Below are 16232 nucleotides of genomic sequence, written 5' to 3'. Positions count from 1 at the left end.
ACTCCAAGAGGGGAAGACGCAGCTCAGTGGTGCAGGCCATGGACTCAGAGCCAGCCAGGTCCCAGGCCTGGTTCTACCACACGTTCCCCACGTGTTCCACGGAGTGAACTCTCCAAGCTGCAGTTTCTGCATCTGTGAAGTGGAGATCATACCAGTACCTGGTGGATAGAGTGCTCTGAAAATTAAGTGTGACAGCAGGTGTGCAGAGTGTCGTATGGGGCCTGGCAGATGGAAGTGTCCAGTAGAGTTGGTTTTATTATTAAATTCATTGTTCCCACAAATGTCTGTTCTCTGGTAGCCCAGCTAACCCCAAGGCTACTGGAATGAAGAGGAGGGTTGGGACAATGGAAAATACCGGGGTTTCTGGATCACATGGCCTTTCTTATACTAGGACCAAAAAGGGTGCTGTGCTATGAGAAACCCAGGCAGATGTTGCTGGCCTTTGGGGGAATTCACCAGAGCACTTTTATAAGCCCTGCAAAAGCAGCAGAAGTTACTCCGTCTTTACAGAACTTGGATGCATGGGGAGGGAGAAGGATAGGTGACTTTGGTTTTATTTTTATTGTCTAATTATAGAAAGGAAATGTCCTCATTATAATACAACGACAAAATGTCAAACATGACCAAACTATAGAAAGCAAAAGTTCTGCAGAGTCTCACCCTCACAGCTCAGTGGACATGTACCGTTTTGCTCTTTGCTTTATTTTTTCCAACTGACTCGTGTATCTGAGGTTTTCATATTGTCCGCTCATGCATCCCTACCTTGTTTGGTTTAAGAGCTGCATCTTCCTGGGCCATAACTTATTTAATGTGACCATGGGCGTCTAGGTGGTTTCCGGATTTTCACTATGATAAGCAGCCATTTCACAAGCGCACCTGTTGCCTGTTGGGTTTGGTGATCTAAGTGACAGAAGGCCCAAGAGACTGAGATTACTTGTAGATTCCTGGGTTTATTATGAAGGGACACCACAGAAAGTTGGCCACACAGTGAGGGGGCAGTAGAAAAACCCCAGTGGAATAATAGAGGCACCTCCGCTGCCTCCAAGGTGGCCCCGCCGCCCACAGAGTCACGTCGCGGGGGCCCTGGAAAAGTCCCCGCTGGGAGCGCGTGGCTCTTTCGGCTCGAGTGCAGCCAAGAGGCCCGCGGTGGCTCATCTGAAGCTGCTAGCATAGGCGTCTGTGCCTCTGGTGGCCCAGAAGCCACGGATCAGTCACAGCGGGGCTGACAGTCCCTTCTCCTACCAACCCATCTGTCCCCAACCAACCCCAGCCAGAGTGCCAGAATGAAAAGAAGCGCTTGAGGCATCAGCATCAGCTGGCTGCTTGTTACAAGTTCAGGCAGACTGTGGACTGTACAAAGAATAGAATTCTGTATAGCAGAAAGGAAAAAAAAAGGAGCGCTATTCCGCACACACGCAGCAGCGTGGGTAACACGGACCTGGTCATGAGTGAGAGAAGCCAGGCACCAGGTGTGGGCTTGCAGCATGATTCCACGCTTGGGAAGTTCAGGAGCAGGCAGAACGAGTCTATGGTGCTGGAAGCCAGGCTAGGGCCTGTCTCTGGGGAGAGGATGTGGATGGGCCAGGGGTGTGAGGGACTTTTGGGGAGCTGGCAATGTACTGTGTCTGATCTGGGTGGTGTCTACATGGGGTATATGTTCACAAACATTCATCAAGCTGGACACCTGAGATTTGTGAGCTGGACACCAAATATGTAGGTACGTGTTCTTAAGATTTATATACATGTGCATTTCCTCATATATCAAGCTGTATACTTAAGACTGGTGATATGTGTGAGGCCTTGTTTTTAAACACATTAAAATTCTTACTGGAGGAGAGGGTATAGCTCAGTGGTGCTTAACGTGTGTGAGATCCTGGGTTCAATCCCCAATACCGCCATTAAAAAAATTAAAATAAATTCACTTAATCACCCCCCCCCCCAAATATAAACAAACACGTTAAAATTCTTAGGACTCCACCCCAGACCTGCTGCCTCCTGTCTTGGAGCAGGCCCCAGGATTTTCATGAGGAATTGTTACAGTCAGGAGATTTGGAAAACTCCAGACTTCACATCCTACCTGCAAAGCCCCTCTGAGTATATGTTCTGAGGAGGACCCAGCAGGGGTCCCCGTGTCCCTGGATGGCTCTTCGTGTTGTGTTTGGTGACTCCAGCCTTTTCAGTAATCCTTCGATTGGCCTAAGTTAGGTACCAAATAACTTAATGGTTTGTTTATTTCTGATTTGCCCGAGAGCAGCTGTGATCTGTCCTTGTGACTGGAGGGCTGGTGATGGAGATTAGGAATCTCCAGATTATAGTGAGAAGAAGATTGAGTGCTTCCTCCACGCCCTGCACTGCCCTCAGTGCTTTTCCTGCCTTCCCTCCTCCAGTCCTCCCAGTGCCCCGTGAGGAAGGTCTTGTCCTTCCTGTTTTCAGATTCAGAAGCTGGGGGGTGGGGAGGGTGAGTGGCCTGCCCAAGGTCACCCAGCTTGGAAGTGGCAGAGGCAGTGAGGATCCAAGTCTACCTTTGGACCCAGCACCTCTGATATAGGAGCCCAACCGGAAGTCCTGCAGGGCTTCTTAACACAAGGCGCTGGGCCCACCAAGAGATCTGAGCAGGTGGGCGGTCAGGGCTGGGGCCCAAGATTCCCCGTGTCTGGCAAGCTCTTGTCCAAGGACCAGACTCTGAGTAGTGAGGCTCTGAACCACTCTGCTCTCCTGCCTCCCCGTTTCTGCCCAGAGTGCAGGTGGGATGTCCGGCCTTAACTGTTCGTGGGGAGGCAGCTGGGATGGTGCAGAGCTTACAGGCCAGCAGCCTGAGGGACAGACAGTGCCTGCTTCACGGTGGTTGGTAAGGACTCGGGGTAACATGTCTAGCAGGGGCCCAATGCCAAGGTTGCCAACAGCAGGCCCATGGGCTGCAGCTGGTCTGTAGACCTGTTTTTACTGGTCAGCACAGCTTTCAAAACCAGTTGATCTAGTGGCCGACACTTGAAAATCTGAGACCTGTGTTTTCCAGCTTCCCTTGCCCAGTTGGATGCTCTCGCCAGGCTGGGCCTGCACTTCTGTGGAGGCCAAGCCTGGGAGCTGAGTGAGGGTGGCCGTTCCCCAGTGGCCTCAGTGCCCCCAGGCCCTCGTCACCCAGTTTTCATTAGTGGCCCCCATTAGCACATGGTATTAACATAGGACATAGAACTTGAATTTGATTCCATCTTTGACTTACTGTCTCTGTGTCCTCGGGCAAATTAATCAACCCGAGCATTTTTTTACTCACCTGCAAAATGGGAAGGAGGCCTACTCTGCAGTATCATGACAGTGAATTATAACATACAGCAGTCGGCCCGGCGCTGGGCAGGTAGTGGAGGGGCAGCCTCACGTGGCCTTTGTGAAATCATGTTACCTTGTAGGGAGAAAAAATCATGGGTAGCCCTTTATGGCAAGACGGGGCAGCTTTTTATAAGATAGAGCGCTGCCTACCCTCACCCGCGGGTAGTCTGTGAAATGCCCACGTACCAGCTCGTCTGCCCCACCCCCGGCTCTGCTGAACTTTGCGAGCAATGAAAGAAAATGCTCAAGCGTTCTTTTCTCTGGTGTGGGAGGGAGGGGTGGCCCGGGCTTTCCCTGGCATTGCTCTTAAACTTTCTAGTGACTTCTCGTGGTGGCTGATTTCTTTGCTGGTTAAAGGTTAAGCTGCTCACTGTGAGCTTGCCTGGTTCAGGAATATTCACGTGGTTATCAGCTTGTTCCCCGACTTTCTGTGCTTGTCTTTCCTCCAGCGTGAATAATTAACCCATCTGTTTTCTTTTCTTTTTTTTTTCCTCTCCTTCTAGATTATTTGCTCTCTAATAACTATGTAAATTCTATCATCGTCCATAAATTTGACTTTTCTGATGAGGAGATTATGGCTTATTATATATCGTTCCTGAAAACGCTCTCATTAAAACTCAACAACCACACTGTCCACTTCTTTTACAACGAGGTAAGTAACTGCCAGAGGCACACACTTGGGTGGAAAGCTCTCCGATCAGAGCAGTGCCTTTGGTCCTGGTGGCCTTGTGTCTGTTTACAAAGCCCTTGTGCATTCACTGTTTCCTGATTTTCATACCAACACTGTTTGACCTTCTCATGCTTTAAATTTTTTTTTTTATTTAACAAATTACCTTCTCTATTTTTAATGTAAAATTCAATTTGTGCTACTTGAGATCACTATACTCTTGTTTGGGAGAAGTGCCCAGAAATAACTTGAGTCGTGTTGCTCTATTGGGAAAACAGGAACTCAGGTCAGGCCCAGCTTTGCCAATTCTCTGCTATGTGACCTTAGAGAAGTTCCAGTCCTCTGAGCCTTGGTTTCCTCATCTAAGAAATGGGGATGATAGTTTCTAGCTTGAAGGGTTTTTCAGGGATTGGGTTAAATGAGATGATGTCTTCAAAGTAACTAGTATGTACCTGGCTCCCTAAAATTATGGCCATTGCTGTTCCTTATAAGCTAAAATCCTGATATTCCTTGGGAGAATTACTAGCAGTTTAAATAAATAAATTGCTATTGTTCTCACAATTAGGAGAAGCTTAAACAATTAAGTCAATTTATCTCACCAAACAGTACAGATGTTGGCTGTCCTGAGGCTGGCTTATCCCATGGCTCAACCACTTCATCAGCAACCCAAGCTTTTCTGTCTTCTGCTCTGCTGACCATGCAGTTGACATCTGTCCTCAGGCCCAACTCCTCATGGGCCCAGTATGGCTGTAGCAGCTCCAAATGTCACACACTCACATGCCATTGCCAAACTGTCTGATGAGATGACGTCCCTTCTTGTGTCCCTTCCTAACTTCCCCAAAATCTTCTTTCCCGGAAGCCTCCCAGCAGACTTCCTCTTCAGTCTCCCTGGTCAGAATTCTGTCACGTTTCTCTCACAGTGGGTCTGGAATTTGGGAGCAGCCTGGTAGGGCCGTTCTGGCTTGGTCTCTCATGAGGCTGCAGTCATCTGAAGGCTGAATTAAGTTTGGAGGATCTGCTTCCAAGGTGGCTCACTCATGGCTGACCATTTGGTGCTAGCCATTGGCAGGAGGCCTTGGTTCCATGGGCTTCCCCAGGGGGCTGCTTGAGGGTCCTCATGGCACAGCATCTGGCTTCCCCTGGAATGACTGATCCCGAGAAACCACAGCAGGCTGTACCGCCTTTCCTGACCCAGCCTCAGAAGCCACATAGCACCGCTTCCACCATACCCTTTAGGCCGCACAGGCCAGCCCTGACTCAGGGCAAGTAGAGGAGGCGAGGGGCGTTGGGCCATCTTGGAGGCCGCTTGCCACACAGCCAGGTGTTGTTTGCATGACAGGTGTCTTCTGATCGGTGGTCACATGCACAGCCTGTGTTTGAAGTCAGACCATAGTCGCAAACGTTTCCTCTGAGTTTCTGCAAAAATTCATCCAGCTGTCCCCATAAGATGTGGCAACAGCATCCTGCACCTTGATTTTCTTTGTCTAGATTTGAAGTGGGGAAGAGATGGTCTCAAAGGGAAGAAATACTAGCCTGGCACATAGTAGGTGCGCATTGAATGTGCCCAGAGCCCAGAGGGATGCTGTTTGCATTCTCCTCCCAGAGGCTCTCCAGGTGAGATGAAACCCAGACCAGAATAGGGGGCCAGCTTCTCCCTCCACTCAAGTGCCACTGGGCTTCTGTGTATCTAGTGGGGAGGGCAGAACCCTGGGTTCTGGGGCCAGAGTGATGCTTCTGGAAGAACATCCTGCTGGTCACCCGAGGAGTGGTGGGAGGTGGGCCAGTGCAATAGCCACCGCTTGTTACGTGTACACCTGCTTCTAGTGCTCAGAGTGGCACTGCCCTTGTTAGACAGGTGTCACCTCAGTGGAGTCACAGGTTCCCTCTTCCCCACACCCTCACTGCCTGGGGGTGCCCTCCAGTCTGATCCAAGCTGTGTGGGAAAACTGGCCAGAAGAGGGCAGCAGAGCACGCCCCTGTGTGTTCCAGCCCGGATCCTGTGTGCTTTTCCCTCCAGGCTCCGTCAGTGGGGGTTCTGAACTATTTTGATCTTTCCCGATGACCCCTTTTTAATGGCAGAAGATTCCCAAGTCTCTCTGCCTCCATGATAATGTTTACACTTTTAGTGTTTCCAAATAGAGAAATATATAGTAGCTGAAAGATTCTGAATGTAGTCACACTTTGCACTGGCCTTTTATTAGTTGAAGCAGCAGCTAATCGTAACAATAAGCATTACTGCGGAGAGCTGGGGGTCAGGTGCCAGGGTATGCACTGTACCTGAAATAATCTCGTTTAACATTAGCAACTGTGAAGTGGGAATTATTGTCCTCACCTTACAGATGAAGAAACAAAGGCTTAGAAAGATCACATCACACAGCTAAGAAGTGGAAGAACAGATCATGAAGCCAGACCTGGCGTTGCCTGGATCTGCCTCTGTTTCTTCCATGGTCTCACCTTCCTGTCCCTTCCCACATTCCCCAATGGGAATGAACCACTAGCTTAAGGTTCACATGGGTACCATTTTTGTTGTTTTTTTGTTTGTTTGGCTTTGGCTTTTACTGAGGGCTCGGACAGGGTGCAGAAAGTTGGGGTGGAGGCAGGCTTGTATTCTGGGTCTCTAACTTTTTTGATACTACTTGTGTTTTAGCACACTAATGACTTCGCCCTGTACACGGAAGCCATCAAGTTTTTCAATCACCCCGAAAGCATGGTTAGGATTGCTGTAAGAACCATAACTTTAAACGTCTACAAAGGTACGTTTCTGTATGAGCTCCTGCCTCGTCGGGCTCCTAACTTGACAGCTGATGGTTGTGCTCATGAGTCCCCACAAACAGGTCTCATTTGATGGTAACAAGGGGCTCATTTATCATAGCTTGGGTTGCATGTCTCATGAAAGCTTGTCATCATCGGACATTTAGCTCCCCTCTTACGTGAATTTTTGTTCCACTGCCTTCTCCGTGCACGATTAGTTCTGCATGTTAAAGTCTTACTCAGCGCTGACACACAGAAGTCGTGATGTCCTAAGAGAGGCACACGTGGGACTCAGAGTGGCCATGTGATAATTAGATAAAGCAAAGCTGTCTTTGAAATGGGAGATGTACATTTTTGCCTTTTGGCCTGTTAAATATACTTCTGTACAAGCCAGGGGGGCATGTTATCTGTAATATTTAAAACCATTACATGTCACTACCAGCAGGGGGCAATATTGTATTCTCAGCAGATTCCTCCTTTCTCTCGAGAGTGCTTATTGCCCGGATCATTGCCTCTGGGAGAAAGCCCTTCTGTGGCTCCCTGCCCGCACTGGCACAAAGGCTGGCTGGACACAAGTTTCCTGACCTGGAGTTGCCTTCCGATGGCCCCTCTGCCTGTTTCCCTTGTGGTCATCACGCTGAAGCTGGGACCTGGTTTTTTCAGGGGCCAAATGCTTTGACCTTCACAAGTTACCATGTTGTTACTTGAGATGCCCCCTAATTGGTGGGGGGGGGGGTGCTAGGCAGCTCCTCGGGGACTCACTCCAGTCTGGTTCTGGGATTGCCTTAAACTGAGGAGCCTTTCTAAGAACCTAGGGGGCCCAGTCGAGGGGTCGCAAACTGAGGGCCTGAGGGCCAAATTCAGCTCTCAGACAGGTTTTAATTGGCTTAGATTTTTTTTTTTTTTGAAAAATATATATAGTTGCCAGTATTTAAAACTTGGGAGCTCTTGGGTGACAGTCTGGATTTCTGACTTGGAAGTGTAGATGTGACTGTTGTGGGCCCACAGTCCTGCAGGGCAGTGGTGAGCTGGCGCTGAGAAGCAGCTGCCCCCTTTAGGGTTGAGGCCCATGCTCCCCAGATAACCTGCTGGGCCTGCCAGCTTCACTCCTGGAGCCACTGTCCAGCCCGCAGGCTCCTGAGTTTGCAACCCAGTCTGAGCCCAGTCCTTCCGCCTCCTGTTCCCCCGTTCTGTCCTCTTCTAACCAGTGTCTCTCCGTTTAGATGCCTCTGCCCCTCTGAGCAGCTGTCCCACCCTCCCAGTTCCTAACCCCGCTAACTGTTGTCTGTTTTTGCCTTTCCTTCAATGACGATTCCTGTGTTCCTTATTCCAGTGTCATGTAAGTTAATAACTTCTGGTTTTCTGCTTTCTTAACTTACCCGTACATGTAAATACAGGAAACTTGCTTGAGAATGGTCCAGTTTTCACTGTAGCCTAGCTAAACGTACTGCTGACAAGTGGGCTTTCTAAGGCACTGTTAATGTTTAGCCCAACTGATTGTTCTCATTAATTGTAAAAACAGCATAAGAACTGCCTCGATGAGTATAGTTTTCTGAATAAAGTATCCATTTTTAAGTATTTCCAGGAAAGACAGAAAAGATTCATTGTAGAGGGCTTTTTCATTGTGGTTTTTTGTTTTTAATCTCCCCCAAGTTATTTTTGGTAGCTTGACTTTTTTTCCCCTCTTCTTTTGTAAATTTTCTCAGTGGATAACCAGGCCATGCTGCACTATATCAGAGATAAAACTGCTGTCCCTTACTTCTCCAATTTGGTCTGGTTCATCGGGAGCCACGTGATCGAGCTCGACAACTGTGTGCAGACGGATGAGGAGTAAGTGGCCTCCCAGGGCGCTTATTAAATAGAGTGCTTCTAGGAGAATTGTGTTTCCATTGAGAAAAAGCAGGCACTAGAACAAAACTTACTCACCTGCGTGTAGGTGGCATGTGGACTGCCCTGCTCTGAAAGGTTCCACCCACCTTTCCGCTTTTCCTAACAGCGCAAAGTTGGAAACAACTCAGAAACCTCTCAGAGGGGAATCGGGAAAGTGAGTTCACTATGGCCGTAGATAGGGTGCTAGGCAGCTTACAGAAAGATGAAGATGGTCCTTCACTGGTGACTGGATAAACAAAATGTATTTACACACAGTGGAGTAGTATTCGGCAGAAAAAAAGGAACAAAATGCTGACGCATACTAAACCACGGATGAACCTTGAAAGCATTATGCTCAGTGAAAGACACCAGATGCAAGGGACCACGTATTGTATGACTCCATTTATAGGAAATGCCCAGAATAGGCAAATGCTTAGAAATAGCAGATCAGTGGTTTCCTAGGGCTGGGTGGATGGGGTGTGTGGGGGAAGTGACTGCCTAAGACTATAGGGCTCCTTTTGGGGGGGAGGGGATAAAAATGTTCTAAAATTAATTGTGATGATGGTTGGACAGCTCTGTGAATATACTAAAAACATTAAATTGTATACTTTGAGAGAAGTTTCTGGTTTATAAATTATATCTCAGTAAATTTATTTTAAAAAGATAAATAGATTGAGGTGGTGATGAATGGGATCCAGAGCAGGGTTTCTCCAAGTTGGCACTGTTGATCTTTTGAGCTGGGTAATTCTGTGTTGTAGGACTGCGCTGTGCTTTGTTGGGTGTCTGGCAGCCTCCCTGGCCTCCACCTGCTAGATGCCAGTTAGCACCTCCTTTCCAAGTATGAAAACCAAAATTGTCTCTCTCAAGGGAAAATTGTATCAGCTGAGAACCGCTGCTGCAGAGTGACAGCGTTGCACAGGTCTGGTGAGAGGAGGCACCCCTAGATGGGGCCAGGACGATTAAGGGACCCGGAAAGGAGGTCTCCTAGGAGGCGGGGGTGAGAGAGAGAGCACGTGAGCTCATGTATTGGGAAGGAAGCAGGGCAAGGGGGATGACAGATCTGCAGAGCACATGGGAAAATAGAGACCCGCGTAGATATGAATAGTCATGGATATAAAACATGCAGAGACACAACTCCAGGAAGAGCAAAAAGTTATACAAGGGAGGAAGCGAACTCCTAGTCCTCTGTGTGGCTCTGCAGTGAATGATTACAATGTCCACACCAATCGCTGATGACTGTGGGGGACAGAGGGCACACAAAGAATTCTGTCGTGACAGAAGGTCATTATGTGATACGTAAAATGGCTCGATTGCGAAACAGAGGTCCTCACAGATTTTGGAGAAATATGGGAGGAACTATCCACAGAAACAGCTAAAAGAGTTAAAAACTGCTTCCTCTGGAGAGTGGGCAGGGGTGGGGGAGGCTCGGCCAGGAGCTGCCGTATTTTATTATCAGCTTGTCAGTGCTATTTAGTTCTTAAATTTATCTGCATATATTACTTAGGTATTTTTTAAACTACAGGTTTAGAAAGTGAAGTGCATGAAATATTCTGCTAAAGGAAAATGAACACAGTATCTTATTAAGTAGGGAGAAGGAGGCAGAACGTTATACATAAGATCTCATGGGTGGTGGGTTCATAGATCCTCATTATACTATTAGGCTTCACAACGTGTATTTGCTATAAATACTTACAAGTGTAAGAAGGAATAATTATCCAAAATTAAGTACGAGAAGCAGAGTTGATCCTGTCCTTACTTTATTTTAAAGCCTGTGTGATTAGCTGGGTAGATACGTAACACCAGCCGTTTAGACGTGACTGTAGGCAGACACGGAAATGTGAAAAACGGACCATAGGGTCACAAGTCCCCAAATATTATCTATTGGTGGTGGGACTACAGGAGACTTTGATTTCTTTTTGCTTTTATTTTCTTCATTAATTTTGCTTTCTAAAATGACTGTTACTTGAGTAATAATCACGATGCTAACAAAACATCCTACCCTAGCTAGGTGGCTCTTTGTGAAGGACGCCGCTTTGAGGGGGTGGAAGTGTCCCATCTGCTGTTTTAGGGTGTCGTCCTTGGTGAGCTTGACGCTGGTCCACTCGTGGGCCGTGACCAGCGTGCTGCTGCTTCCCAGGAAGGAGGCGGGGGCCTCCTGGGGCCAGAAATGGGAGGTCACGTCCTTGTGCTGAACACCCCATGTGGTCAGGGCCAGTGGCTCGGACGGGCCGCTGAGGCCTGCTGCTGCCTTCAGAGCTCCTCAGGAGCATTTTAATCAGCGAGAATTTATTGTTCCGTTAATGCTGCTTATCTTCAGAGCCAGGGGATCTTGCCACCTTGGTTAGTGGCTGCTCTTGTGTGAAATGGCTTGCTAAGAGCTTCGCTGGGTTTTTCTTTGTTTACCCATTTTCTTTCGGGCTGTGGTGGTGGTGTGAGTTGTGCTCAGGGCTCCAGAAGGTGGGGGACTCCTGAGTCCCCTAAAATCTATTGCAGTGGACCTGGCTGTTTTCTCTTTCTGTAATCCACCGGAAGGACCAGGATAGGTATCTCTCAAGACTAGCTCAAATATTTGTTGTGTGAATGAAGCACCGCCAGCAACCTAAGTCTCGGGCCACCGATCCTAGGCTCTGAGCTTTGGCATCTGGTCTGAGGTCGGCATTTCTCTTGCAGGCACCGGAATCGGGGGAAACTGAGTGACCTGGTGGCGGAGCACCTGGACCACCTGCACTATCTCAATGACATCCTGATCATCAACTGTGAGTTCCTCAACGATGTGCTCACAGACCACCTGCTCAATAGGCTCTTCCTGCCTCTCTACGTGTACTCGCTGGAGAACCAGGACAAGGTGGGTCCGGGGGCCTGGCCCCTGTGGGCTCAGGGCCATCTTCAGAAGGGGAAGAGCAGTCACCCTGAATAGGCCCGGGCTTTGCAAGTTTCCAAGGCTTTGAGCCTGAGGGAAGTGCCTTTCAAAGCACACTGGTTTTCCTTTCCTTTTATTTCCTGAGAGGGGGTAGAGAGAGAGGGTGGGAGAAAGAGACAGAGAGAGAGGGAAGGGGGGAGGTGGGGGTTGGGGTGGGGGGAGAGTGTGTATGAGTGTGTGTGTGCGGACTTTAAATGAATGAGAAAAGATGACTGACATCAGAAGGAAACAGGAAACCTTTACAAATTTAGGTTCTTGGTTTCTGTGCGTCCTTCTCTTGGGTGTTCTCATCCCTGGTAACTTTTTCGGATAGTTGCCAGAGCTAATTGATTTGGAGAAGATCCAGCCAGCCACAAAACTGGCACAGAACGGACGGGAAGGGATGGAGTGCACTTAGGAAAAGAGCCCGGATAGCGCCTGGCCACAGTCACGGGCTCAGAAGCCCCTGGGGGGATAGCGCCTGTTGAAGTGCACATCCTCGGACCTCCTCCCTCCTCTCAGGGATTCTGGCTCAGTGGGTCTGGAGTGGGCCAGGAATCTGGCCCCCAGGTGATTCTAAGCGGGTGGTCTCAGCTCCCCCAGGAGAAGTGCCACTTCAGGGAGAGAAGACCAGTACCACCCAGAGTTAAGGGCCAGAGCCCTTGACAGGAGGCAGGACAGAGCCAGCTGGTTACACTGCAGGGGCTTCAGCCTCCGCACCCATGTCCCAAGGGAATATAGCTTTCCTTCTGGTGATGGAACACGGGGATTCTTGCTAAAAATTAGTGAATAAAAGAAAATTGCAACCCTAACGAGATCTATAGGCAGAGAGAAAGCATGAGAATCGGAGTTTTCAGACCTTGTTCAAATTCTGCCTCTTCCCTTTCCTCATTCTGCCACCTTGGACAAGGCAGTAACCTCCCTGAGCAAAATGAGGGTCCTGAAGATCCTCCCAGGGTTGGTGTGAGATGGAGCCCATTGAAGCCTGTACAGATGAGGGGCTTCTCTGAGGCCAGAGCACCCAGCCTGTCCCTGCGCCTCACTGTTTTGAAAGCTCCTTCCTGAGAGCAGGCCTCCGGGGCCTCTCCTGCTGGGCTTTGGGCTCTCGGTGCCCCAGCTGGGGGCAATTTACATTCTTGGTAATTTAAGGAGCTCGTTCTTCTCCTGGGTCCAGCCTCTAATCCATAACTAATGGTGAAAGGTTTCTCAGGTGGAAGGACAGCGGCCTTGCAAATGGTAGTGGATAGGGTTAGGTTGCGAGTTTATTTTGCAGGGTAGACTTTGCCACCAGCAAAGAAGAGCCTCAAGGTCTTGGAGGAAGTCGGGGTACTGGGCGCCTCCCCTTCAGACAGATGGCATTTGGCTTCGTGTATCTTGTGCTGCTCACATGTGTAACCCAAACTTCTCTCTTCTTCCCCCAACCTTCCCTAGGGAGGAGAACGACCGAAAATCAGCCTGCCGGTTTCTCTCTACCTTCTGTCGCAGGTGCGTTTGATCATTTGCTGGTGTCCCCACACATCGGGGGTCCCTGGAGGGCTCCTGCCTTTCAGAAGTTTCCCAGGCCACATGGCCCCATCTTCTCTCTCTGGGTCCCCCATCTTGAAATAAAATAACAAAAATGAAAGGGGATTCTATTTTCCTGACATTAAGTAGAGGTGCTGTGTATCTGCTTCATGGTAGTACTTGGAAATTTAAGGAGAAATGAAAAATAAATCAACCCTGGCACGTGTACTGTGGAGACTGAGGTTTCCAAAACAACCAAGGAGTGTTCCAAAGACCCTTGAAATGTGGGCTGTGTGGGTCCTATTCCTGGCCATTTTGAAATAAGCCCCAAACTGTGGGACCCAATATGTGTACACACACAGCAATTTTGGTTTAACAGACTTCCCCTAATGAGGCCGTTTTTTAAGGCTATTGTCAGGGTTCTAGTTCCCAGATTACCTTCTGGAAGGTATCTTGTGGCAGCCTCAGTTCCCAGATTTGTGTCTTGAGCCAATTTGTCTGCCTGCCCCTCTTAAACAAGTGTGTTTCCTTCTCGTAATTATGTAATATTTACAAGAAGGGAAAAACTCCATGGTGACCCAGTTACATAACTTTAAAAATATTTTTATTACAAGCAGTCCAGACTCTCAGGCCATCTCATTAGACTGTCAAGTAGTCCGACGTTTGACCAGAGCTCTGTTCCCACTTCTGCAGTGGCCCAGGTATTTATTTGCTTTGCTGAGAGAACGTCCTTCTCACCGGGTCCCTGGGCCGTTTCGAGTTTGAGGTGGGTCTGACTCCGGTTGGTCTGAGAAGAGAGGTGCAGACCCAGCCTCTTTTCAGCGGGCCCAGCCAGCCGGGATCTGCACGTGGCCAGCTCCCTGTTACTCCCGGAGTCTTGTTCTGGGGGCTCTGTTTGCCCGGAGCTGTGCTCCGGTGCCGACTCCTTCTGAATGCCCCTCTGTGCGACAGGGCTCTGTGCAAACCCCAGCCCCTCCCGGCAGCTGTTTCCGCCGCCTTGTTACAAATCTGCCAGCTTCTCCTGCTCGGGATTCTGGGAGGCTGGCAGGGCTGAGCGGGCCAGGTCTGCACCCACAGGAATCCCGTGGCAAGCACCCTCAGGACCCTGCCGCTGTTGGGCCACTCCGAGGAGCAGGGGGTCAGGCCACACTTTTCCCCTGAGAACCCTTATTTCTCCTGTTTTCCTAGTGAAGGGCCAGGGGCTCAGGCACCTAATTATTTGTTTCAGTCTCTCACAAAAAGCATTGTCATGGGTGTCCCTCAGCTTGAGAGTAGAGCTCTTGTCCCACCGCATTTCCACATAGCTTTGTCAGAACGTTGCCTAAATGTGTGAAAACCTCGAATCAGGTATAAATCCCAGTCCTTAAGCTCTACATCAGAACATCCTTACAAATGATTTTAGAAGCATCCATGTTAATTCACTGTGATGGGGGATGCTGTCCAGCTGAAACTAAGCCACCACTCCCAACAAGAGTGTAATAGGGGCAGGCCGGCCCAGCTTTTCAAGTCTGGCCTGCGCACGGCTCCACGTACCCTGCAGTGACTGGTCTCCCCCATTTGTCTGTCCGGACCCAGGAAGGAACGAACACCATGCATGTCCACACCGGCCTTTGTCAGGTGGGCCTTAGTAGGTGCTCACTGAGTGTGTGTGGCCTGAATCCACTCATCCTCATGGTCACTAGCATCTGAATACCGGCCACAGCCCTGAGCACGTGGACTCCTCTGATCATACTGTGCAGCCTACGATAGTCAGTGTCTCCCCAGTGTTTTAAAACAGGTGTCCTTTTTTTTTTTTTAGTAGGTACTACATTTGGTTATTCTGCCTGTACCTTAAATCTGAATTGTATTTATATTTTTGAACAGTATATCACCCTATTCAAACAGTATAATACAACATTTAGGGAAAATCTTCTTCTTACCCCTGGCCCCCAGGCACCCAGTCCCACTCCTCAGGGGCAGCCAGTGTTTTAGTTTCTGCCTTTACTTTCTTTTTTTAGAATATATTTTTAATATACATATATATTTTAAGTTGTAAAGTTTGAACAGGTGAAAACCAAGCTGCCTTTCTGCTTTTACTCAGTCTCCTGATTTCTGTCCCTGGAGACAACCATGGTTAACAGGGTTTTCCCATGTCCTTCCAGAGCCGTTCCCTGCCAGGGGCTCTCACCTGGCAGCGACTTCACCCCCTCCTCCCCCCGGGGATGTTTGGCAGTGTCTGAAGACATTTCTGGTTGTCAAGACTTGGGGAGGGGGTGTGACTAGCATCTAGTGGGTGGAGGCCAGAGTCGCTGCCAAATAGCCTGCAGTGCACACGAGAGCCCCCCACAGCAAAGAATAATCACCTGACAGTCGTGCCAAGGTTCAGAAACCCTGTTCCACACATACATAAGCAAACACAAACGTGCGCACACACCCTCTTATAGGCAGACGGTTGATATATCCCAGCTTGCACTGCGGTACCGGTGTTGCCTTCACAGTTTAAAACAAACCAGCAGGTGTGTCTGAGCCAGCCCTGCAAGGCAGTTTCGGATACCCTGATTCCTCAAGCCATTCCTCTGAACGTTGGGCAACAGGGTGGGGTAGCAGGGCCATCCCAGACAGCCCCACGCCTTCTGATTTTGCATCCTGGCACAACTCTTGTGCTGGCTCATGTGGCTTTTCCTCCCCACAGTTTCCACGTCTACCAACACAGCCCTGGAATTCTGGTGTGCTCAAACCCACTGTGAGGGTCAGCACTCACTCCAGGGATGGGATCTCTGCATGGCCGAACCTCTGCCAAGTCCTTGATTGGAACAAGACTCGCTGGCCCTCTTTTCCATATAATTAAAGTATTGGGCCGGGGCCTCCTGGTCTTATCGTAATCGGATTTGACACTGACATGCCTGTAGAGAGGAAGGAGCGTGCGGGTTTGGCGCTCCTTTCCCACATTGCTCCGCTTCAGCCGGATTTGGCTTCATCCAGCCGTGAGGGACAGTCTTGCTTTAATTCACTTCCTTCCGCTGAAGAGCAGCCAGCCAAACAGGCAGCAGTCTTGAGTGAAGGAGGGCCTAGCCCTAAAAGGAGAAAAGCGTAACCAGTTTCTCCCAAACGTGACCCATTCTTTGGATTTTGCATCACAGGGATTGCCACTTAAACACGGCACTTAGGGAGCCCTGCCTAGTGGTTTCAGACTGAGGAGGAAGAGGTTGAAAGTCTGCACACTGTAACACAAATTCCATT

The 16232-nt window shown here is 49.3% G+C and overlaps 1 protein-coding gene across 1 annotated transcript in view; it reads left to right on the top strand.

Annotated features, from left to right (window-relative positions):
- CLEC16A (C-type lectin domain containing 16A) overlaps nt 1-16232 on the top strand; it is a 196341-nt gene that overhangs the window by 16450 nt on the left and 163659 nt on the right. Inside the window, 6 exon segments of the mRNA XM_032460792.1 lie at nt 3828-3976; nt 6639-6744; nt 8076-8081; nt 8449-8572; nt 11282-11456; nt 12942-12995. Of these exon segments, the coding sequence (XP_032316683.1) occupies nt 3828-3976; nt 6639-6744; nt 8076-8081; nt 8449-8572; nt 11282-11456; nt 12942-12995 (614 nt within the window).

This window comes from Camelus ferus, chromosome 18, assembly GCF_009834535.1.
Source record: "Camelus ferus isolate YT-003-E chromosome 18, BCGSAC_Cfer_1.0, whole genome shotgun sequence".
Taxonomy (NCBI): domain Eukaryota; kingdom Metazoa; phylum Chordata; class Mammalia; order Artiodactyla; family Camelidae; genus Camelus; species Camelus ferus.
Note: the sequence above shows the minus strand (reverse complement) of the source record. Positions and strands in the feature narration are given on the sequence as shown.